The 24,133-nt window shown below is 40.9% G+C and overlaps 1 protein-coding gene across 6 annotated transcripts in view; it reads right to left on the reverse strand.

Annotated features, from left to right (window-relative positions):
• The window catches only part of septin9a (septin 9a), an 87,675-nt gene that overhangs the window by 5,017 nt on the left and 58,525 nt on the right, over positions 1 to 24,133 (reverse strand). For 4 of the 6 annotated variants that reach the window (XM_030407655.1, XM_030407657.1, XM_030407656.1 and 1 more), the window contains 5 exons: positions 4,865 to 5,074; positions 2,932 to 3,060; positions 2,561 to 2,642; positions 2,306 to 2,443; positions 36 to 153 (listed from right to left, as the gene is read on the reverse strand). In XM_030407655.1, coding sequence (XP_030263515.1) covers positions 36 to 153; positions 2,306 to 2,443; positions 2,561 to 2,642; positions 2,932 to 3,060; positions 4,865 to 5,074 — 677 coding nt within the window. Of the gene's footprint in view, positions 1 to 35; positions 154 to 2,305; positions 2,444 to 2,560; positions 2,643 to 2,931; positions 3,061 to 4,864; positions 5,075 to 13,538; positions 13,658 to 16,302; positions 16,404 to 24,133 lie in introns of those variants that run through there. The other 2 variants (XM_030407658.1, XM_030407659.1) reach the window with 2 other exon arrangements.

Below are 24,133 nucleotides of genomic sequence, written 5' to 3' on the forward strand. Positions count from 1 at the left end.
ACGCATGTAAAAAGAAAAGAGTGGTAAGATGTTACCTTCTTTTTGAAGAAGTCCCTCTCCTCCAGGGTGAGTGTGTCTGCCTTGGCAATGACTGGGACAATGTTGACCACCTTACTGAGACGTCTCATGAATTCTACATCAAGAGGCCGCAGACTGATAAAGAAATAGGTAACATATGAGAACAAGGGAGAGGTAGTGAGAGGGAAACAGACATCAGGTGTAAACACATACAATACTGAAATGGTTGTGTAACACAAAACTCTTCCACCAGAGGGCAGATGTTCCTAACAACCCAGATAGAGAAAGTACTGTGCTAACATACAGTATTTACAGTTCCAACTATTGCAGTAATCATACTCTACAATGTGTGTAAATAGCTGCTTGATGAGGATAAAAAGGACTTGTGGTCTAGGCCTTTTCCGGCAGTTTGGAATGACCATCGGCATGTGGTTTACGGGAGTGCTTTCTGGCTAACAACACTTTGACAAAGACAATCCATTGTCACCACGACGTCTCGTGTGCCATGGGAGAGCACACTGAAAAGTCGTAACTGCAAAATTGACTGCAAGCTCCCCGACACCCACACAGACTCTCCTTCTCCCTCATCCATCCTCACTCTCTCCCATTAGACTTTTTAAGGCAAACCCCAAGCAGCTGCTGGCCAGCCCATGTGACATCTGTAGTGCTGGATCAACATGAAACGTTGCTGGATGGGGCACAGAGACAGGAGGCCATTTCACACCAGCCCCCTGCCTGAGTAAAGACAGGCCATGACACAAAGCGCAGCACTTGAATGGCTGCTCTATGGTCAACTCAGTGTCTTTGTGTGTGTGCTCGAATGAGGCTGACAATCCACAGCTGCTCAACATTTTCCCAAGACCGACCGCTGCACTCGACTAGAGTTACACAAATGCAATAGCTATAAAATGCACAGTGAATCTATCACTTAATGGACACGTGGGACTGTGTGCACCCTCCCCCCTCTTATTTCTCCTGCTAGTAGACCCTGAACAGTGAGAGGCCGATTCAACACAGTGGACAGGGATGGCAGTTTATGCAGTTCGATCAGAGCCAGATGTGTGTGTCTGTAAGAGATCCAGGAGGAGAAACTTGGGACATTGTGCTGCTTCGGGGCCTGGCAAGAGCAGCCCATCTTTCCAGTGTGTGTGTGCGCGTTGTGCTCTGGGATATGTTACATCGTGCTGAGCGGAAATCTGTGGGGATGTGTGTGTGTTCAATAACGGGTATGAAAGCAGAGAGATGTTTCACATCACTGCACACTGAAAATAAAAGTCTGTATCAATATATGATCTGTTAACAAATGCTCAACAGACTGTCATTGCCAGTAACAATGACAGTTGTTTTTCCAGTTGATGTAATTTTATGGTATTGTGACCCAGGGGATAGTCAGAGGCCTGTACTAAGAAGCAGGGTCTTGGGTGATGGGGACAAATTCAGGGTTAACTCCGAGTTGACTTTTTGAGTTAATTACCATTTTCATGTGATCGCTTAGTGTGATTGCAGTTGTTATGCTTAGTTAAGCCAGATAACAAAAACATATCTTAGGTATGTTGAACTTGCTTCAAAGTGCAGGCCTGTAGACAAGTAATTAAATGACTTGACTGAGTGGACTGGGAGTTCGGAGAGTTTTCGTGGAAAGTTCTATGGAAAGGTTGATTCCACTCTCATGTCTATATGCAAAAGATGATGCTACTGCCAGTAGCCAGCTAACTTAGCCTAGAGCAAAATCTTGGAAAAGAATGAAAGATCTAGGATTGGCTTTGTTTCGTATGCTGTTGAATGTCTGACCTCTAGTGGAGCTATGGAGCAATATTTTTGTGAGTAGGCCCCGTTTTTGTTTTTTTTGTCTCAAACGAGGACGCACATGCCTGTTACAGTTCAACCAATGCCAGAAATGCAGCAATATGCCAACAGAGGCAGAGAAAAAGAGAGCTGCAGGCTAGTTAATATAAATTGAAACAACACAGGATCTGAAATACTTGTTTTATGAAGAAGGAATTACATTCAACACTTTTGTTAGACCTCAAAAGATACACATGATATATGTTTGGGGAATTAAATGTAAATATCATTCATTTGTTTGCAACAAAGCTCCACAGGGCATCTGCTCACTGGCTTAAATTGCTAGATGTTGGCAGCAACTTCATGTTTACTTTACAGACATGATGCCAATACTGATATAATTTAGTGTTGCATGTGCTCACCTACCTACCTACCTACCTACCTAACCTACCTACCCACCTACCTACCCACCTACCCACCCCAGGCTTCAATGCGTCCTTACCAGTGTCCGGTTGGGGGGATGAAGTATATGCAGCAGTGAACTCTGGAGTCCGGAATCCTTTTCTTCCTGTTGATATTTATCTCCTCCTGCAGGTACGCTTCGTACTGGTCATTAATGAACTTCATGATGGGCTGCCAGCTACACAATGACAGTGATGAATCGAGGAAATGATGAGGGAGGAGTGGAAAGTGAAAGACACAATTTAAATCTTGCTGTTTATATAGTCAACACAATGATGACAGAATTGCAGCATACCAGTTCTCATTGTTGATCTGGTCTCCAAAGCCTGGCGTGTCAATGACTGTCAACTTCATTCTCACTCCCTTCTCCTCAATGTCTGCACACAAAGAAACACACATCAGATCAGCCAGTCGCAGCACACTCCATATACTGTGGTATACTTTGCGCTTTATCTACTGAACCAGGTATTGTAAATGTAATATTACTACTAACTTACTACTAAATATCTAAACTTTGCCATGGCTGACAAAGGGGAAAGTGTTAATACATATGGGAGAAGAAGAAAAAAGTATGTATGAGAAATATGAGAGGGGTGTATATTGGCTGACAGACCTACTGGCACAGACATACACAAAACAGAAGGGGCACTGATAAAAGTTTAATACCATGACTGATGGACTTTATTTCGATCGTTTTGGGGATCTTCTCCTGGGCCGTGGCCAGCACTGACTTACGGCTGACTTTAGACTTAAACAGCGTGTTCATCAGAGTAGACTTTCCTAGGCCACTCTGTCCTGTAAGCAAAAACACAGTTAGAGAGGGAGACAGCCTGAGAAAGAAACACACACACCTCAAGAAAAAAAAAAGGGGAAAAAAATCCTCTTATGCTTACGTTGCTCATCTACACAATAATAAACCAAAAGAAGAGTCAGTGATTATTTTCCATGGCAGTTTAAGACTTAGGATGACTCCAGGCTGTCAGCTGTTGAGCTGAGGCAGTGACAAGCTGCAGGTGTCTGTCTGCACAAACACTGCCAGGAAAGCCATTTATACACATGACAACAGCCCAAACACACCATCAATAAGACAGATTGGACCCCTTGGTAAAACAGTCAGGAGGCATTTGCACACACTTTTAAACTTATTACATGAATGGTTGCTTACAATGATGTGTGTCTGGAAGTTTATGTTGGCTGATAAAATGCTAATGCTCTCCACCTGCATAAGAACGACTTGGTGTAGAAGCTGATGGACCAGCAAGACTCCCCCTCTGAGTCATTATCAACTGTCTGTTTATATTAAATGGACCATCTGTGACCCCTGCACAACACACTTGCATCAACACAGGTTAATGAGGAGGAGTTTGGATGGGCCCACTGGGCAGCAACATTTACAGTTCAAATTCAGGTTAAGTCAACATGAAGACCCTTACTGATGAAGATGCAGTACAGCCAGCCAGCAGCACACGTTACATGCAAACATGGATCCTTACAACGAGTACAGAAACCAACAGCTGCAGATGATAATGCAGAGAGTTCAAACTTTACTTGGAAGTTTGGCTGTTTCTGTAACAGCTGTGTCTCCCAAAGTGTCTCGATCCAACATTCTTCTACTAACAACCACCAATAGTAATGTGGTGCCAAAGTCCCACGCTTGCTTATGTGGTAGGCTACAGAAGACCACATTTTTTTAAAAAACTGTGATGAATTAAGTTTGGTGACAGCATTTCTCTGTAATGAGGGCAAGACAAAATTATTAACAAACAAAATGTCTTCCTACTATCAGTAATCAAAAAGATCACCCAGTATGTATTTTCTATCTATGTGTCTTTTCTATCAAATACACACTGCAGGCTTTTCCTTCTTCCGTCTTTTGTACCCAGTTCCTTCCAAAAATAAAAACTGGGGGGAAAAAAGGGACCTCTCCTTCACTACTCTCTTTTTCTAAGTGGTGGAAAATAATTTTACCTGAAAACAAAAAACACATGGAAACCAGCTTTGTTTACCGTTGCCACCACAACTATACACTTCTAAATCTCAACCCTGAGGCTGCTTCTTAAGCAAGCTTTTTTATTTGACGATGAAACACAGACCAACCGGCGCGACATCATCCAGGAGGAGACACACCTTAGGGAGGTGGCGTGGGTTTTATGGTGGCCTGTCTACAGTACTGTTGAGTTGTGTGTGTGTGTGTGTGTAATTAGCTCCTGTTTTAAAGGTGTCTGATCACAGTGATGAGAGCTCAGTGAGAAGGAGAGTTTACTGTGTGTGGCTACTTATTAAAATAAGTCTGAGGCCTCCATTTTCTGTCACAACTTGATTAGAGGTAAAAACCTGAATAACAGGACACAGCTGACTGAAGATGCTTGAGATAAACACACATTTAGCTATAACAGCAAACAGCCTGATATTACATGTACATTTAAGAGTCTTCACTTGATGACAAGGCTAAGATTGAAAGTTCATCTTCATGATTAAACATCCATCTTTTTGGTGTATAGTATGTTATTATGCATGCAAGTAGTAATGTCAGGTTTTCAGTACAATCTCTGAAACGACCAACAGAAAAGATGGCAAGGATACAACATGACCTACTTACCCACAACCATAATGTTGAGCTCAAAGCCCTGCTTCATCGCCTTTCTCCTCATCTGCTCCAGAATGGCGTCAATGCCCACATAGCTGAAGTCCACCACAGGGCCACCAGCCTTCTCTCCATATAGGCCACCCACTGCTGGGGGCACCATAACATCGGGCAACACTGCCTCAGACATGGCACTGCTGCTGTAGCTGGGAATCACCTCTGGCCCTAATTTAACAGAGAAAGAGAGAGAAAGAGAGAAGGTTAGAGGGAATGAGATGACGATTAAGGGTAAGAGGGGAATCGGAGATACGTGAGAAATAAATGTCTGATTAGCAATGTAGGATATGAAAAACTGGTGATATGAGTAAGACAAGGACATAGAGAAGAGAGATGCATGGCAGAGTATAGTATTGGAAAACATCGACATGACTAGTAGAACTTGAAGAATTTGAAACCGTATGAAAACAATTTACTGTACTAAACCGTCAAGCTGCACAAAAACACTAGTATGACATTTTCAGCAAAACGATTTGCCTTGTGATGGGGAGTTAAATGAGAAAATTGACAACACTCTCATATCCATCCACTTAATAAGAAGCTACAGCTAGCAGCCGATGAGCTTAGATTCAATAGCATAAAGAGTGGATGTCCCAAGGAAAAAAAAAAAAATCTAATTTGTATATTCCATTCTATGACTGGGCACAAAAACATCCAAAGGGAGGCTGTTACTGGTCCTAGCTAAGAAATAGTCTGGAACATAAACCCGGTAAAACTGCAAAATGACACTTTCATGTTTCTTTAGTAAATCAGTTTCGATAAAATTTGTTAATAAATACTGAGTTTGAGAAATGCGGGAGGTTGCATTTGTTACCTTAACACAGAGCCAAGATAGCTTTTCCCTTTATGTCCAGTCGCTAAGCTAACCTGCTGCTGGTTGTAGCCTTATATTTAACAGGCAAATGTGAGAATGGTATTAATCTTCTTGTCTTATTCTCACCAAATAATGAATGAGTTTTCCTCAAAAAGAGAAATTATTCCTTTGAATGTCAGCATTGTCTTGATCCATGAAAATCACAATCGACAAACTTGCCAATCATCGGGACTTTGGTTCCACCTGCTGAAGATCTGGAACCGAAACAGCTGATAAATCTGTGTAGCTGTCTTAGCCTGCTTTTTAATCAAACAACCCGCAAACCTTCAAACAGTGGCACTGTCCAGTCTCATGTCAACACAGATGACTCATGTTCTCATGTTTGACTCAACAGAAAAATATAAGAAAATATAATCTGCACTATTAAATTACTTCGCACTTGGCAGGAGATTATCCTTGTTTGATTTAATAATGACTAGCTTCACGTCTTTCTGTGTAATGCCTATCCGATGTGTGTCTGACAGTAAGAGAAATATTCAACTTTAAATATGTTCATCCAGGTCTTTTAACAGTCATGAATGCCCAGGCAGAAAGTGGCTGTAACTCTGCCTAACAATGTGTTAAGTCAGCGTAGGTGAGGAATCCACAGTGTGTATGTTTGTGTCTGTATGTACAGTGGTTCATGTAGCTGTGTCCCCCTCACGAGGCCTCCCATTCCCTCCCTCTCCACAGTGCAGTGTTACTGTCCTGTTAATGCAAGAGTGGAACAGAGGCTGAAACATGATCCACTCACAGAGCAGGCCTAGGTCACACAGACACACATGGAGAGTACATGCTTGAGTTTCATGCACACTCCTTTTGATCACATAGCTGACCTGTGAGGTGCACCCATGTACAAGCACATGAAAACATGAACAAACACACAGACAGAGGGAGAGAGAGAGGGGGGGGGGGGGGGGGGGGGGAGAGCGAGGGAGGGAGAACGCCAGCCTGGTCTGGCAGCCAAGAATTAAACAGCTATTGGATTCCAGCTCAGGCACAAATTTTACTCTACAAACACTTGGCCTGCCACGAGGAGAAGAAGTCCAGACAATGAGCCGGTTCACTCCTATCACTCAGGCAACGTACACTTCAAACTGGCACTGCACTGATTAATGGAAGAAATTCAGTGAAGAATAACACTACTGTGGAAACTCAACATAAGTTTGTATTCAACGTTTACTTTCATAATGTGCTCCATTGTGTGTGTGTGTGTGTGTGTGTGTGTGTGTGTGTGTGTATGTGTGTATGTATAAGCATGTGTCATAGAGACCCACCTATGGAAGCAGCTCTCCTGGCCTCCTTCACCACTTCCGCATCCTGTTCCAGCAGTCAGTCAGCAACTTACTGCGACTTACTGCCCTCCACCTCTCCCTCTGAACCTCCCACATTCCCTTACCTCTGTTCATGTCTTTTTCTCTCAACCTCACCCTTTCCTCTCTTGTCATCAATTTCCCCTCTCCACTCCATCGCTTAGTTTTCTATTGTCTCTCCAGTTTGACTCACCATCTTCTTCCTTCCCACTCATCTGGCTTTTATCCTGAAAAAAACATTTATTGTCCTTTTTCTAAAACCTCCAGAATTACAATATTTCCATCCCACTCAACCTTTGTTTCTTTTAACCATCAATTTGCCACTGCTCATGTCAATTCTTCTCCCTCTTGCTTTGTGATACGACAGCTATGTGCTGTAAACAGAGATGTTGGCCAGGGGCTAGCACACCTTGATAGGCAAGGCTGTGACAACCGAGCCTTACCTGAGGCAGGATGCCGGCAAAGCATCAAAGGGAAGGGACATAAAAAGAACTGGCCTGACACACACTTGAACAGAAGCCTCAAACACTATCCAACAGCTGCTACACCTGCAAAATGCTAATTCCATATCCTTTAGGAGTCATCAAAATTGTTTCATATTGAGTTTATGTCAATCAATCAATCAATTGTAGATTTATTCCTAGGAAAAAAATCCCGATCATTCAAAGGTTCCAGTCCCTCAATTGTAAAGGGTTAAAACATTGATTTTGATATTGAACTAAAAACCTTTGGATTTTGGACTATTTTTCATAACCAAAAAAAAAAAAAAAAAAAAAGGACAGTTGCTTGTTACAGTCCTACATATATTTGTCACCCAGATGGAGCTGCAGCAGAATTCTTATTTTCGAGTCTCAAAACCTAAAAATCCCACTCTAATTCTGTACCACACTGTATTACCGTGGGTTTTAAAGTAGAAAAGATTAGGGATCATGGATGTAACTTGTTACCTTATCAGTGATAAAATACACAATAAACTGTGCCCCTGAGAGATTTTTTGGTCTAGGCCCGTAATTAACAAAACAGTATTTTAATTTTATAATCTTACACAGACCAATCTTATACAGACCAATGCAGTACCTGTATTACATGTGAAGTCTTGTTCTGAAATAAGTGCCTATTTCCTTGTTTGTAACGGGGTTCTGCAAAACATAGCCACCCTAATCTATTGTGTTAACAAACTGTCTGTTATGTTCTACAAATAGTAAACACACAGTAATCTCCTGGTGAAGGTGGAAAAGACCTGGACCTCAGGTCTGTGTCTCCTGCATCTTAACTAGCTGGTTTCCCAGACAGAAGCAGAAAAACTCTTCAGAGCATTGTTAACTGTCCTTCATGAAAGCACACCGCCCCTTTGGCCCGAGTCAACAGAGAGTCAAACACCGTAAACGACTTGGCAAATGCACAACACACACAAAAGGAACAAAAAGTCCTAGACTATTACTGCGGGAAACCTAACATTGAAAATAAATCCCTTTCATCACAGGTAGTAAACACTTTCAGTCCAGTGTCTTCAATTTAAGTAAACTACGAATCCCACAGTGTAGCAATGTGTGTATAAGAATGTCAAGCTGCAAGTGAAGCGTACCATTCTGTTGTTTTGACAGCGAATAAAAGCAGGCTGCTGAAGGACTCAGCAGTCACTGATTGTAAAACATCTGGATAAACTGATCATTTATCACACAGAGGTATTCATTCTTTGAGCCCTTCCATGATGCCCCGCCAAAGTGCTTCAGAGCCATAAAGGTTCAGAGCTCGTAAACACAGGTGTCAGGAGACAGCCGCTTTGAGCATGACGCTATAAATGTTAAAAGAAATTTGACCTCCACAAGAAAATGTCTGGGTGGTGGACCTAACCCAACCTTACTAGACACAGGCCAGTCAAAACACTGGCCTGATTGAGAAACTACAGGTTCATGCCAGGTCAAAAAGAGAGGAGAACACACCACATTTTGTAACTGAATACGTATGGTGGATTTTCTCATATGAATGATCTGGTTTGGGTATGAACATGGTTTGCAACGCTTTGTCTTATTTCAGGTGCAGGCCAACTGATCTGGCTCCAATATTTTAACAGCAGTTATCTTATAATGGCCACAATGTTTGAGATGACTGTCAGTCCTTCTAACTACTGACCTATGTCAACTAGGTCTGTCCTGCATACCATTTTTGGGGCAACGAAACTTTGTTGAGAATTACCTCCAAATATTCTAAATATTCTAATATTCTAAAAGGGGTGTTGGGGGTGCACAAAAGAAGCTATCATTCTTTCCTCAAACTCGCGGCCATTATTTATTGATACGCAATTATGAGTCTACTTGGGAAAGGAACAGGAGGGGGGACTAATCAACCACTGTCGGAAATGAGCAAGTGCTGAGCAGTTGTGAGTGTCGCTCACAAGCATGCTTTTCTACGCACAGACACAAGACAATGTGACGCCCCTGCTATTTATGTGTGCTGCATTTGAGACTAATTAAGCTTCATTAAGGGAGCTGAATTTCTAACTCAAGGATTTTTTCTGCCTCCTTTTTAGGCGCACATCTCCTTTCTCCTCATAAAAAAAGTAAAGTATTCAAATTACCATGGCAACAGTAGAAGCTATCAAGCATTAAGGAGAGGCCCCATTGCTAACTCATCGGCACAGTTGCTTCCAAGACTGTATGAAGACATTTAACAAAGAGTACAACAAATGTGAAAGTAGTAATAAGTAACTTATTGATTGTGATTATGATTGTTGCTTCTTATTTTAAGGGATGGAGTCTTACATGAAAGCAAAATTCTCTGTCAAAGTTACAACGAATAATTGCTGATTTAATTTAACAGAATTCTCCATTTTTTGTTCCCACTGTGCTCTTCTTACTGGCTTGAAGGAGCCTATGAATGCAAAGGATGACGTCATGGCTTTCTATGCACCAGTCACACTGAAGCAAAATATGAGTCAAAGCCTGATCATTGATGTGTCTGTTCGCTTGTCCATCGCTTTCCAATAGATCACACACACAGTCCTGATGAAGCAGACGAGCTCCACTTGAGTGATGAACTTACCATACAAAATAACTATATATGTATATGTACTGTATTTTGGGGCTTTCATTTTGATTGATTTGATTTTACTTAATTAGCCATGAGTCTGTTATGCTCGAGAGAATTACTGAAGAAGATTGTAAACAGGGTTTTCAGGAGCTACAAACCAACTCAAATTTTCTCAATACATAAACAATATCAGTCATACATCATTGATTTTAGAGTGAATTATCCCTCTGCTCTACTTTCTAAAAAGGTTTTCCCCTGTATCAGCTCCAGTTAGGCGATTGCATGGACACTATTTCCTTTGAGTCTGTAAGAAAGCAAAATTAATTTTAGAAATTGGAGAGCAGAGAGTGACTCATGGGGCTCACTGTGATCCTGTTTTCAATTACAGGCACTAAAGAATTTTTTTTTCCTGCTTCCAGCAGTATCAAATTACTTTGTTTTTTGTAAATAAGGCCAGCAGTCTCCTACACCACAAGCATTTTGGAGGGGAGAAAAGAGTTGAGAGCAAGGAGAAGAAAGGAGCAGAAATCCAAAGTTGGAAGAAAAGATAAAGTCAAGAAGAAGGCAGGATTGTGAGGATAAGCATGAGATAAAGAGGAGAAGCAGGAAAGGAAGAGGACTATTGAGTAGGGGGAGGTCAAAAAGATGAGGTCAGGGCAGAGGAAGGAGTGTGGAATGGAGGAGGCAGGGAGGAAAAGTTTGAAAAAAAAAAAAAAAATAGTGATTTATTCCACTTCCAATCCTCACTAACTACACACAGGCCTCCAAACAGTGATGTAAATACAGTAAATGCAGCTAAACATGTCACGGCACTGAGACTACGAAGAACTATGAAGACCACTGGGACTGTGTCGTCTATGTTTAGTGGAGATGTGGTCAAAACCACTGAGCCTTGCCTCAGCTGTCCAGGGTGTTGATCTTGACAGCGTGGCGTGCAGGTCATGGGTCATGTCCCAGTTTAGGTTGGAAAAGAATTGCGCTGAGGTTAGTCCAAGTATGACAAACCAGTGGTTTGACCTTCTCTACAAACTGACCTGAATCACTAGAGAGGAATCCAGAGAAAGACACGGACAGGAAACTTGGACCAGGAAAAGTTCATAGAAGAGTGACTCACTCAGTGATTCTACAAATTCTCTTCTCTTTATTTAGACACTTTTATGACTGTGCAATGCAGAAAGTACCAACTACTCTCTATTTTAATGAGCCATCACATAATGTTTTCTTTTCTCTGCTGGAAAAGAAAAATCAAACAACACTCTTAAAACAAATGAGTCTTCAAGATGAGTCAAACTCTTATTATCATATTATCATTATAAATATTATATACCACGATACACAATGGTATTAGTTCCATTCAACCACAATGCCAGATTATTTCCAGAGTTCTCGCAACCATGAACATAAACACTGAAATACAAGGGAACATCGATGTAATGGATCAGCTTCACATCTAAACAGACAGTGACACGGAAATGACAAGAAAGTATTCATGTTATTTATCTTTACAAATCACTCGGCCCTATAATATTTTCAGGTTGCAAAATGCTAGCCACAAACTTAAACATCAGTGCTTGTGAACTCTTAAGTATAAATGGAATCTAAGTACTCATCATGCAAAATATATACAATCACTTTGAAAGTGAAGTTTCTGTGGCTGAGCATAACAAATGTCCTCCACTATGCACAGTACATCCAAGTGGGGAAGCAGCTTGAAAGCAACACACATTAGTGGACTGATCCACTAAATGGGTCTTTTGCATCTTTTTCCGGTCTAAAATCTTTTCATGAAGCCCTCTTTAAAACCATCTGTTCCTCTTCTCCCTTATTTACATTCCCAGACAGGACAAAGGAGGTTAGTTATCAAGTCTCATCTTAACATGGCTACATTTGATTTGATTGTGACCTAGATGCTTCCTCAGAAGTGTGTGGGCTGCTGCAAATCTTATGTGATGCGATACAATCAAAAAGTTTCCTGTGAGGCCCTTCCAGAGGATCTCAAGCTTGTTTTTTTCCAGTTGATTTTCCCCAAAAGGAGAATATTATACAAACACAACTGAAAAACTTACGAAGAGACAACAAAGTGCATGTGGCTATGAAATAACATTGACTCTGGGTTTCCAAGCAGCCCTCCAGCACAGAATCAATTAGATACCCCAGACCACATGGGTTTGGGACAGACCCAGGAGATGGACATAAACACCCATGCACACACACCAGGACACTTTTTCCCACCCTCTGACAGTGAATCCCTTAATAAAACTGGGAAATTGGAGTGTTTGTGCAGCAAAGCCTGGTTCCCAGAGTCCTCATCGTTCAGATCTCTGGGGAAATCTGCCCTCTGACCCCTGCAGGGTCCAACTCGCTCATCGTGTCACCTGGCACTAGACACTGTGTGTGTGTGTGTGTGTGTGTGTGTGTGTGTGTGTGTGTGCATTCATCTGGTGTCAGATCAGTTCATGCTTTCGTCTATTCATTAAATCTGCGATGTATGTCTTATGTTCACAATCCAGAATTTTATATTCATGTTTGTAGAGGTGCCTGATAACACCCTGTCACATCCACATAGTTACAACCAATGCTTCAGTCAGTCTTCATACAGTCTTGGTATGCCAAGTCTACAAGTTGCATTCATGTCAGCGCATTAAGCTTCAGCAGCTAGTGCTCCTTCGCAGCCAGTTGAGAAATGTAAGTAAATTGCAGTAATGACAGTAGAAGCCCACAGGTTTGTCTAGACTGCCAGAGGAATGTGTTCAGTCTCCACACTGTGGTGGTGCACAAGAGAGCTGTTGTCTTTCTAGGCTGTTCAACTTTGCACTGACACGAAGCAGCTCACAAGAAAAAAGAGTCCTGCAACTGCAACAAAGTGTTTTTTCCTAGGTTGAATCCGTTTATTGTGAAAAACAAGAATGCATAACCTTATGGTCCAATATGTGGCTTGTTTATTTAATTTCTAACTGAACATCTACATTTAAGGAAAGCAATTCCACTGCAACACTACATTCCTCACATAAGTGTCACTGCAGACAACATTTTTAAGCAATATTCTGGCCCAAAGCAACTGCTACACATTAACCCCCAAGTGTGTTTACACAAAAGTTAAATGAATCAGGAAGTTGCCAAGTTTCTGATGCTAATTTCCTGGTAAAGAGGCAGAATATAATTTAGCTAGCTATTATCTGCTAGCTGCTCACTGACAGTAGTTGTTAAAGTCATTAGCCAGGCTGAGGTAGCCAGCCAGTGTTTTTATCTAAATGCACAGGTCAAAGTGTATCAGTGAAATGGTTGGCTGACAGCGAACGTGGGTCAACAGGGGGCTCAGGAATCTGACCTCTGTTCTCACACATACTTCACACCAGGCACAACAATCAGAAGAAGTCAAACTCATAAAACAAAATGCGTGAGAAATCAGTCAATCAAGCATTTCTTTTCATCTTACCTGTTGTGTTTTCAGCCTGGTTGATTTGGTGTGAGTTGCTGAGATTTGGAGATATTAGCTCTAGAGAAGTCTGCATTCTCTTGTTATGAGTAGTGTCATTTAGAAACAATTTCCTTTCCCTATCGAAGGCAGAGGGAGAGATGCATCAACTCATGGATGAGAGGCTTGAGGCCACTTAAAAAATGTTGCTGTGAGTGTGCACAAACACACGTCCATCATTCCATCAGCACAATCAGCAGGAGTCCTTTGGCTCTCTGACTCGCTCCACAATCTATGTGATATAAAGCCTGTTGCACTGGTCCTTTCCAGGCCCCAGGAGCAGTATTTATGGACTGTGACTGACCCACATACAAAGCTCAAGAGTACAATAGCAGACAAATCCATCAGAAGAACCAACTACTGCTTGTGATCATTTGCTAGGTCCCAACATGAGTTTAAAATGGATATCTGCACCGATGGTTGACTAATTGTGATTCCTTTTTAATTCTAGTCTTATCTTTTACCATTTGACTGCACGAAATCCAGGTTTAATAGATGCCCTACATTTAAAATAGTTCAGGCTTATTGTTGCTAATACATCATAGTACGTAATGAGTTACAGCTGATCTATATTTAATATATTACTGAATATAACTAAAACTACATCCTATGCCTCATGTTTACAACATTTTCTGATAATGAAGACAATCAGTGCGTTTACATGCACAGCTTAGTCAGATTACAGCCATTGTTCGACTATGCTGCTCAATCGGACAACTGCAATTATCTGAGTATACATGTCAGTGACAAAATCGAATTACTTCCGAAAGCATGTCATACCCCGGTACGCTAGGTGGCACTGTGCCCATTTCAACTAGTGTTAATGGGGCCACCTCCGGCTGACCTCTTTACGTCACCAGCTGCCTCGGCATTCAAGAAAGATGGCGTACGAAGAGCGAGACGAAGCTACATCTTTGTACACTTCGTATATGGTGTACATGATAATTACACAAACTAGATGCACAATGGCGCTCTTTCTTGCGGTGATTTTGGAGGAAAGACGATCCGATCCGATCCGCTGGAAACGTATACATGCAGGAGTAATGCGACTTTCAATCGAATAATCTACGTGGTGTAATTCGACTATGAGAAATCCGATCCGGTCCGATTTTAGTCAGACTAAGGTGTATATATGCATCTTAAAAATCCGATCATAGTCAGTCTAACGCAGTAATTCGGTTTTCTTGAGTGTCATGTAAACGCACTGACTGACCATGCACTTCTACACACTAGAAAACTCAAACTTGCTATTCTGAGAATGTAAGTCATGTCTAGCTACAAAGAAAAGAGACCTTATCAATTTTAAATTTCAGAGCTCCGGGTACGTTCATGAAATATTTTGCATTTCAAAGCCGGGGTGCTGAATTCCACAACAGATACATAATCTTACTGCTCTGCCTTACTGGCTGACCCACAACATAGACAGACACACAAAGGTAATGGTGACCTTTTCAGCATCCCATCAAACACTGGTGAAAGGCCACTGTCTGTTCTCGCCTACCAATGCACAGGGGCCACAACAGAGCTCCTTTCAACAGCTGTGTGTGTCAAAGTGTGTGTACGTGTGTGCATGCTTGTGAGGCAAAACAGAGGCGGGTGACTCTCTAAAAAGGTGAAGGGCGGTTGCTGTTTTCCATCGGCTTCCATCAGAGAGCAATGCCTTGTATTCCCTTCGGTCAACCCTAGACAACAAAGTCTGCATTAATGGCAAGGGTCAGGACTTTCCTCTAACTGCTGCCACATCAACCAGTTAGCAAAGAGCTCACACAATCACTTTCTCATTTAAACATAGATGGACAAGCCACAGTGAATAAATAAACATGAAAGAGAAACATAAGATGTATGGGATGAACAAAACAGCTCAATCACCACAAAAAGAGAGGATATCCTTCAATTTTGGTCAAAATATGATACATAGGGTTTCCCACTGCAAAGGAATATGGATGAGTTTCCATCGATTACCATTAACTTAGAGGATTCCTTCACTGAAGTTTCCAAACAGAAACTAAACTAAATAATTCCTGACGGCAGTCTGTGGAGCCTACCAACCACATGTGTGGAGCTAACCTTCCAATTCTGAGTGCTCGCTGCTTGATCTGGTAATGGATCACAGTGGACTATGTCAGGAGGGAGGAAACATGAAAAAAGCAGAAGACTGAATTTGAGCAGCGTATGGGCTATCTGTGTAGAGGCAGATTGATTGCAAAACTTGCCACAGACCAGACATGCACAACATTTGGGGGATGAAAGACAGGGAATGTAAAACATGAACAATAATAATTATGCACAAGCACGTACACACAAATGGAAAACATGCTAAATTTGAGTGCAGAAACGAATCAGCTTCTCTGCAAAACCTGAACTCCTAACCCATTTTTCCTTCCCAACAAATGTATCAACACAGCCCCTATAAATGTCAGCATATTAAGCTTAAAAGTGAACTCAAAAGTGAAACAACAGTAACACTTTGACATACATAAACAGCTGTGCTCCTGAGTCAAGTATGAAAGGCATGCAGAGATATTTATCAACTATGTGGAAACAACAGATGATCAAATCTCTTCTTCCAGGGAAGAGGAGGAACATGCACACACAAAAGGAGGAATGCGACTAAGCAAAAAACATTTACTCCCTCTTCTTTCAACTTCTTTCTTCCAAATGCACACATCACACACATATGCACCCACGCACACACACTCTCTCGCCCGGTATGCAAAACACTCACCGTGTGTGAAGTGTGTGTATGTGTGTATGAGTCGTCCCCTGCCAAAGTGCAGCGCTCCGGTGAGAGGCCAAACTCTGCTGTGGCTCTGGAAGCTCCCTGCCTGCCCCTCCCTCCCATGCTTGTCATGTGACTCTGCATACAAGGCAACAAGACACGCCCACTTCCTTCTAATATCCCCCCTCCTGTTACAACAAAGCTAAATAAAGAGCCAACCTGTATGCACAAAAGGCAAATCTTAGCAGGGGACTTTAGCCGTGATGTATGAAAAAGTACAGTTTAAACAACACTAAAGGTGTGCGAGAGAAAAGGCAGGGACTGTGTGTGAATATATCTCTGCTGAGGTCCACTGCAACCCTTGGGCCAGCTGTATGTCCCTCTCTTAAGCTCCCAGGATAATTTACAACCTCAATTACCTGGCCTGACCCTCTCATCTGCTCCTCAGGCTCTGCATTCATCACATCCCTCTCATTCCTCTCACACAGACCTTAGACACATCAAAATGCTACGATTCTCTTTGTCATCTTATCTGTTGCTGCTCTACTCAACTTTACTTTTAGCTTTCAAGATAAAAACAAACACTTTGGTGCACAACACTTCAGCATCCATGAATCAGGGGTCAAAGTTTTGGAAAATACTGACTCTTTACCTGACATTCGTATTTCAAGGATATGGAGACCAGATTTGCAAAGATTTTTTTTGGTGGATAGTCAGAAAAATAGCCTTCACTTATATTTTCAAACCTGAGAGTGAACCAGTTACTTTGGCTGATTACTGTTCTTGTGGGGCATGTATATTTGTGTGATTAAAGAGGAGAGGAAACAGCTGTCTCAGCCTTGCAGGAAGTGTAATTATACACCAGTGCAGGGGCTTGAGAGTAACCTTACGGCTACATGAGCAGACACACACACATAGGGCAGCACCTGCATTCCTCCAGATGACGAGTCATGTTTCTGAAAAAACAGGCACAACAGGCTGGAAAGATTTATTTGTTTAATTTCATTGTGCTGGATTAGCTGCCAAGATAAACCTTTTTCTCAGCACTTGCTGGCACCTCAATGTTGAATGGCTGCTACCCCGCTGCAGAATTCATACTGTGTCAATCTAACCAATCTAAAGCAATGTCATGGGCCTTGAAAATTCTGCACTATACCACCACACAATACATAATCAGAAATAATCCCAGGGGGAAATTATTTTTGTTACAAGCTCCAGATATACAAACAACATATATTATACAAGCAACATCTATTGAGAACATATACATATGTATATATATACACCTTGTAGGTGTGATCAACCAAATACCAAATTACCAAATAAGGAGTTAAAATAAACCCCTGTTGTACTCTTGTTTTACAATGTGGGAAATGGGACATTTTCCCAAACTGAGGGCCCCTCTGTCTTAAAACCAGTTTGTCTTCACCTTCTCTCTTTACATTTCTCCCTCTCTGAAACCCTTTATCATCCCCAATAAAAAGCTGGTGCTTCAACTGGAGATGCTCAAATTGAGATAAAACCAACAGGGGTTACCAGAGGGTTCGGAAACTACATGACAGGGCAACAGGGCACATTCTAAAATGAAAGGGAGGGAAGGATATTTTATTGAACATAAACATGCAACATGTTCTTTGCCCTCAATGCAAAATGAAATTCAGTCCGTAGCATTAGGTGCACTGTTATTTCAAAGGCTAATGATTGGGCCAAGGTGTTTTTTCAAACAAACAACTACTTGCCAGCTCTGGGCTCTAACACAAGCTATTCCTCATGCTGCTTTCCCATACTACCGCAACTCTTGTAACCTTGATGCTATTTACCGAAGCAGCCCACTTTTCCACCAGTTTTGAGTGGAACCATTGTGATTAATTTGTAGTCAAGCGAAGGTGTTAATCAATGTAAAGAGTATACCTATCCACTTGGCTCACACCTCAAGTCAAGTTGGGATCTTTTTTGTTCCAGCTGGGAACAAACTTTTCAGATTCCAAACTCTGAATAGTTCAAAATCAGGTGTATAAAATGGAACAGTTCAATAAATTTCCCTTAAGGTTCCCAGTCACCACTGACACCCAGCATACCCCAGGTCATTGTAGGAGCTGTAAATACAACTTAAGCCGACGCCTGACTTTACAGATGTTAATAGGTTTAAAAAAAAGCGTTTTGTACAATTAAAAATGATTTCCATTCTCTCCACTGCAAACAATCATCTTAAAAGCCTCCTGAGTGAGAACTTCATGTGTGCAGACTGAGCCAACCATCATTTGTTTGATCCGACATAACTTGGCGTGCACTCCTTTGTTACAGAGTTTCTGCCCTGCTGGGGACATGGCCATGTCAGATAAAAAGATCATTTTGAGGAGAAGGATATAGTGACAGAAAGCCAATGGCAGTCGCTGATGTTTCTAGGCAGCGCCTAGCCAAGATGATGTCATACATTGGCAGTTGGAGTATAGTGCTGCCTGGCTGACCCCTGACAGCATTCCTCAGCTGTCCAAGGTCTTTTATAACACAGAAACACGATGGATCGAAGTAACAGCACTCACTGGGTGCATCAAGATAAATGCAGCAAATGTGCAGAGTAAAATGCATGCCATGTATGAACATTTGTGAGCATAACTGTATCAGAGGGAACACGTGGAGACATCTTGTGGCCAAAGAGTTTGCTTAATTAGCAGACTGTAGGTTGTAGTGCTTTGGGAGGATGAAAGGATGTAGTTTCAGTTTCAATTCTGCAATGGAACACAATAGTTATTCATTTCCGATATGAAAAAAAATGACAATGAATGTTAATGAATTATCAGTATCTGTAACTGCACTGTTGAACAGTACATGTTGACGTTTCTAAAAGGAAATGAAAGACAATTATGAAAGTATCCTTGTACAGCATCGTTTGTATGATGCTCTTGTGCTGCCCATGTGAAAGATGTGGGTGGTGACCACAGAGAAACTAAATGTTTCCTTTGTGTTGACTCGCTTTCTGCCTTTCCCAAAGGGAATACACCAGCGTCCATACAGGATATCAAGAGATCTGTCTTTGTGTGAATGCATCTTTGAGTGCATGTAAGTGTGTGTGTGTGTGTTATTGGAGGTGTCACATGAATCCACTTCTCTGGAGGACAGAAGTACTTCTCTGGTTCAGATCATTTATAGTCAACAAAAAAACAAACACTGAACCCAGCTTCTTTGGCCTCACTGTGGCCCCTCTCACTGAACCGTGTCATGTGCTGTAATATGTACACAAACAGAGTTAGAAGGCTGATCTGATATTTGGTGATTCTCTAAATGTAAACTAGTATGGACTTTAAAAGCAGTATTGACAAAAACTTTTTAAAAGCTCCAAAACTGAGACGCTCCAGGTGTGTGAGACCATCTACCTGTGTGACAGCATCTCCTGCTGGCTGCTGGTAGAGTTGCAGCAGTCCTGGCTGCTAAACATGGGAAATAAAACTCAAAACACTATCTCAACTTTAACTATTATTTCTTTTACATATAATCATAAGAGGAACAGAAAGAGTTTGCTGTTAAACATTTTTACTCTGGAGAAAAATATCACCATTTAAAAAAAATATTTTACACACACTAAAAAAGCAGGTATGTACTGCAATTACAAACTGATCTTTGATTAGTAAATGAGCTTAATAATAAGCCAGGCACTAGAACAAATCTCCTTGTTCTATACCATGTGGTCCAAAGGATACACCACCTGAACAAACATGGACCTGCAGAGACTAGTTTCTGTCCTAACCCTGGTCATACGATTCCCAGATGACTCACTGCATTAATCCCCTCTTTTCAGAATTTTTCAATTAAAAACTACACATAATAGAAAATGCAAAAAAAACCCAACATCTTTTGCAATTCTACAGGCACAGGCACATGTGCTGGTAAACCCCAACAAACACTGAAATGGAGTACTAATGTTAGTCTCCTGAATACAGAAGTAAAGTTTGTATCATGGAGTATAATAAAACTTGCTGTAGTCACCATAAATTCCAGTTATGCTAGTTTCATTTCCTGGGAAACAATAAAAGAGTTACGCCTATTACCCATTCAAATACACAGATCAGATCAAACATATCAGATTTCCAACAGCAGCACTGACGCAGGTGAGCTCTCTTAATTTCTTGATTAACCATGAAAATATTTCATATTATTGGTGAAGAATTTAACTCAAGGATTCAGCAGTTTTGTAATAAAATACCAACTATAAGATATTAAATTGACTGGATTAAACACTATGCAGGATTCCACGAACAACCATCTCTCTTCAGGAGACCTTATCGCTACTTTGAATGGTGTGTTTTCAAACTGACAAATCCTACATAGTATGGATTAAACACAGGCTGCTAAATTCTTATCTTCAAATAATTTTGGAATACATTTAATCACAGAACAAATACTTTGGACTTTAAGAATGTGCAGTATAGATAAATAATGTGGGCATTAACTTTTTAAATATTTACACAGGATGAAGATGATGTCAGGAAGAGTCACTAGTTGCTGTGTAGCTCTGCTCCTTGTCCTGACCTCTGTGTCAGCTGTACAACGGCTCAATTCAATCGAAGACTTGAAGAAAATCAACTTTGGCCAATCGGTGCCCAAGCACAGTCTTATGCTGCTCCACTGGTTTGCCAACACAGTTGACATCAACCATAACAATGTCATGCAGCTGACCTTTAACCCGGAACGTGGAGATTATGGCTCACATTATTACAGCAACTATGAGGAACTGTTGGGCCAACTGCCTCCAGGACACCAGTACTACACTGTTGGCAATCTCTATCAAGACACATCCGTTCAACTTCCAGATTATGTTGTTGATCCTCCAATGGAGTATGAGGGAGAAAACAGGGATAGGATCATAATAAGAGTCCGGGGGCAGAGAATGGACCAGGTGTACATCACACAGCATTATGACACTTCTGAATATCAGGGGGCACCTTATGATCCAGATCATACCTACCAGATCACTGTTAATCTTTTAAGACAGATCAAATACTTTTCTGTGAGAGATGGCCAATGGTCACCGTTGAGACTCAGAAACCACTTTAGAAGTAATGCTGATATTAACAAAATCAGACGCACATGGGGCAACCTTGCTTGCCTGGGACTGTTCTTGTTTATTGTCCAGGAAAGGTACTTCTATAATCAACAAAACAGATCAGAAAACAGACAGAATCTTTGGGGTGGTGGTGGAGCCAGCAGGATCAGAGATTCAGGCAGTCAGTACAACTCTGAACCCTCAGTTGATAGGGGGCTGCGGTGTTGTTTGTGTTGTTTTTTCATCATACTTATTGTGTGCTTCATTAGCTTTTTGACTATGTTCCATAAAAGATTGAGATAAAGCCACAGTATAACATGTGGTGAGAAACCAAATATTGTGTTTCGCCAAGATAACATCTGGAAATTTTAAGCATTATAGCTGTATTAACATGATTGCATTTTATGAATAACAGGAGAAGTTTGTCTGTATTAAAACAAGTATTGGAACTGCAAAATGTTTTGTATTGTATGATAATGCACTGCTTTGGCATAGTAATTAAGCTCCAAGCTTCCTTATTCTGTAATGTCAAATCTAATAATACTGACTCACAGCTCATTCTGTGTCTGATAAAGATGAAGATAATGTAAACTGCTCTGATTGCTTAACGAAACAGACAATTGGGACAGCCCTCACAGATAATGTTTTAGCGTTTAATAAAACAGAAATCTATTTCAATTGTTTGTATTTTTTCTGTTGTGTTGAAAACTGTGTTTATTAAACTAAAATGCGCCATTCAGACTCATGTCAGTGTTATTATTTTTTAAGTGGAAAAAAAGGGCACTGATGTTTCAAAGCAGAGCATTGCATATTCCACGAGATGATCAATTTCCCTCAATTCACCTGTTCCTCCTTTTAATGTTGTTGCTGATGGGTGTATTCTGACAACTGCTGACCTGGTATTTGCGAAAAGTAATAATCTCATACATCTTGTAGTTCTGTCTTTTTTTAAACACCATTATTGCACTAATTCTTTCAGTTTCGCTTACGGGGAAGTGGTAACAGCCGCACTCATAAAAACACGCAGATCAGATACTTGACGGTAGCCGACAGAACGCAGGTGAGATCTCTTTTTTTATAATCACTAGTTTTGGATTCACCCTTACACCATGTCATATGATTGGCAAGGCATTTAAATGAAGTCTTCTTTGTGATCTTATTCCTTCGTGTAACTATCTCACACAAACTCAACAAGGAAACACTGTGCTGACACAGTGAATTTCCTGAAAAGACTAACTCAAGAGCGGCAGCTCTGTCAGTCTGCATGCAGACAGAGACATAGAATATCTTATGGGGTTAACTATTGGCTACATACCTAGATTAATGATTAAAAGTAAAAATTGGCCTGTTAATTGTTAAGCTATAAATATGGGTGCATAATAATCATGGTGAAATTAGCCATAAGAAAAAGGACATTTATAAAATCTAATTTAAAACATAAAATTATAATTTGAAAATAAAAATTGAGTAAAAGTTTGAAGTGAAATTTTAAGATTCAAAAGATTCAAAATGCACAAAATAAAAGGAATAAACTGTAAAGATGAAATTGAAAATGGCAAAGGAAATAAGACAATTTTCAGATTTTCAACAAAATGTATGAATGAATGATGTGAGCAATTACTTTTTAAATATCTAAACAGAATGATGATTCCAACTGTACAGAGGCTCAACTCAATCAAGGATTTGAGGGAAATCGACTTTGGCCATGCTGTGTCCAAGCACAGTCTTATACTGCTCCACTGGTTTGCCAATGCAGTTGATATCAACAGTAATGATGTCATCGGATTGACATTCGACCCAAACAGAGATTATGGCTCTCATCATTACGGCAACTATCAGGGACTGCTGGAACCACTGTCTCGGGGATACCAGTACTACACTGTTGGCAAGCTGAGTCAAGATTTGTCCATGAAACTTCCAGATTATGTTGTCAAACCCCCAAGGGAGTACATGGGGAGAAACAGGGACAGGATCATAGTTAGAGTCTGGAAGCAGAACACAGGACAAGAAGCTTCACAGAGGATAGACCAAGTGTACATCACAGAGCATTATGATCCAGATCATACCTACCAGGTCACTACTAACCTCTTAAGACAAATCAGAAACTTTTCTGTGGGAGAAAACCAAATGCCACTCTGGCAACTCAGAGACCACTTTGGAAGAAATGCTGACGATTTCCAGTTAAGTCACATCAGACACACATGGGGTGACCTAGCTTGCCTCGGACTGCTGTTGTTTATTGTGATCGAGGAAAAGTCCTCCACACAGGAACGCGAATACATGCCAGGTTGGTCACGAAATAGTGGTCAGATTGATAATACTGTCCAGACCCTCATTCTTTGGTTTCTTTTAGTTATCTTAATTTGTTATCTTATCTTTGTAAAAGATGACAAGAAATGAGTTAGGGCAATTTCCCTAGATGTTGTCCAAACCAAGATTGATGTACACAAAACCAGTGTACCTCATTCGACTGGAAACAGATTCAGACTTTTAGAACCTCAGCTACCCTGAAAAAAGCACAAGGGCTGTTCTGTTGTATGCTTTGTTTCGCCACCACATGTTTGATTTTATTGCGCTAGCTTTTTTGTGTATATTGTTCAGTAAAAATTGGGGTATAGGCTCAGTAGTACAGTGTGTTGTAAGGGCTGAGAAATGAAAAAAAGGATGTCAATTTTAAATGTTACGGCACCATGACGGAACGAATGAAAAACCCTGTTCCTCTTCTACAAAAGTATGATAACAGAGTAAAGTTACCTGTATTGTCTTTGATGATGCACTGTTATAACATGGTAATAA

The sequence above is a fragment of the Sparus aurata genome, chromosome 23 (assembly GCF_900880675.1).
Source record: "Sparus aurata chromosome 23, fSpaAur1.1, whole genome shotgun sequence".
In the NCBI taxonomy this organism is placed as follows: domain Eukaryota; kingdom Metazoa; phylum Chordata; class Actinopteri; order Spariformes; family Sparidae; genus Sparus; species Sparus aurata.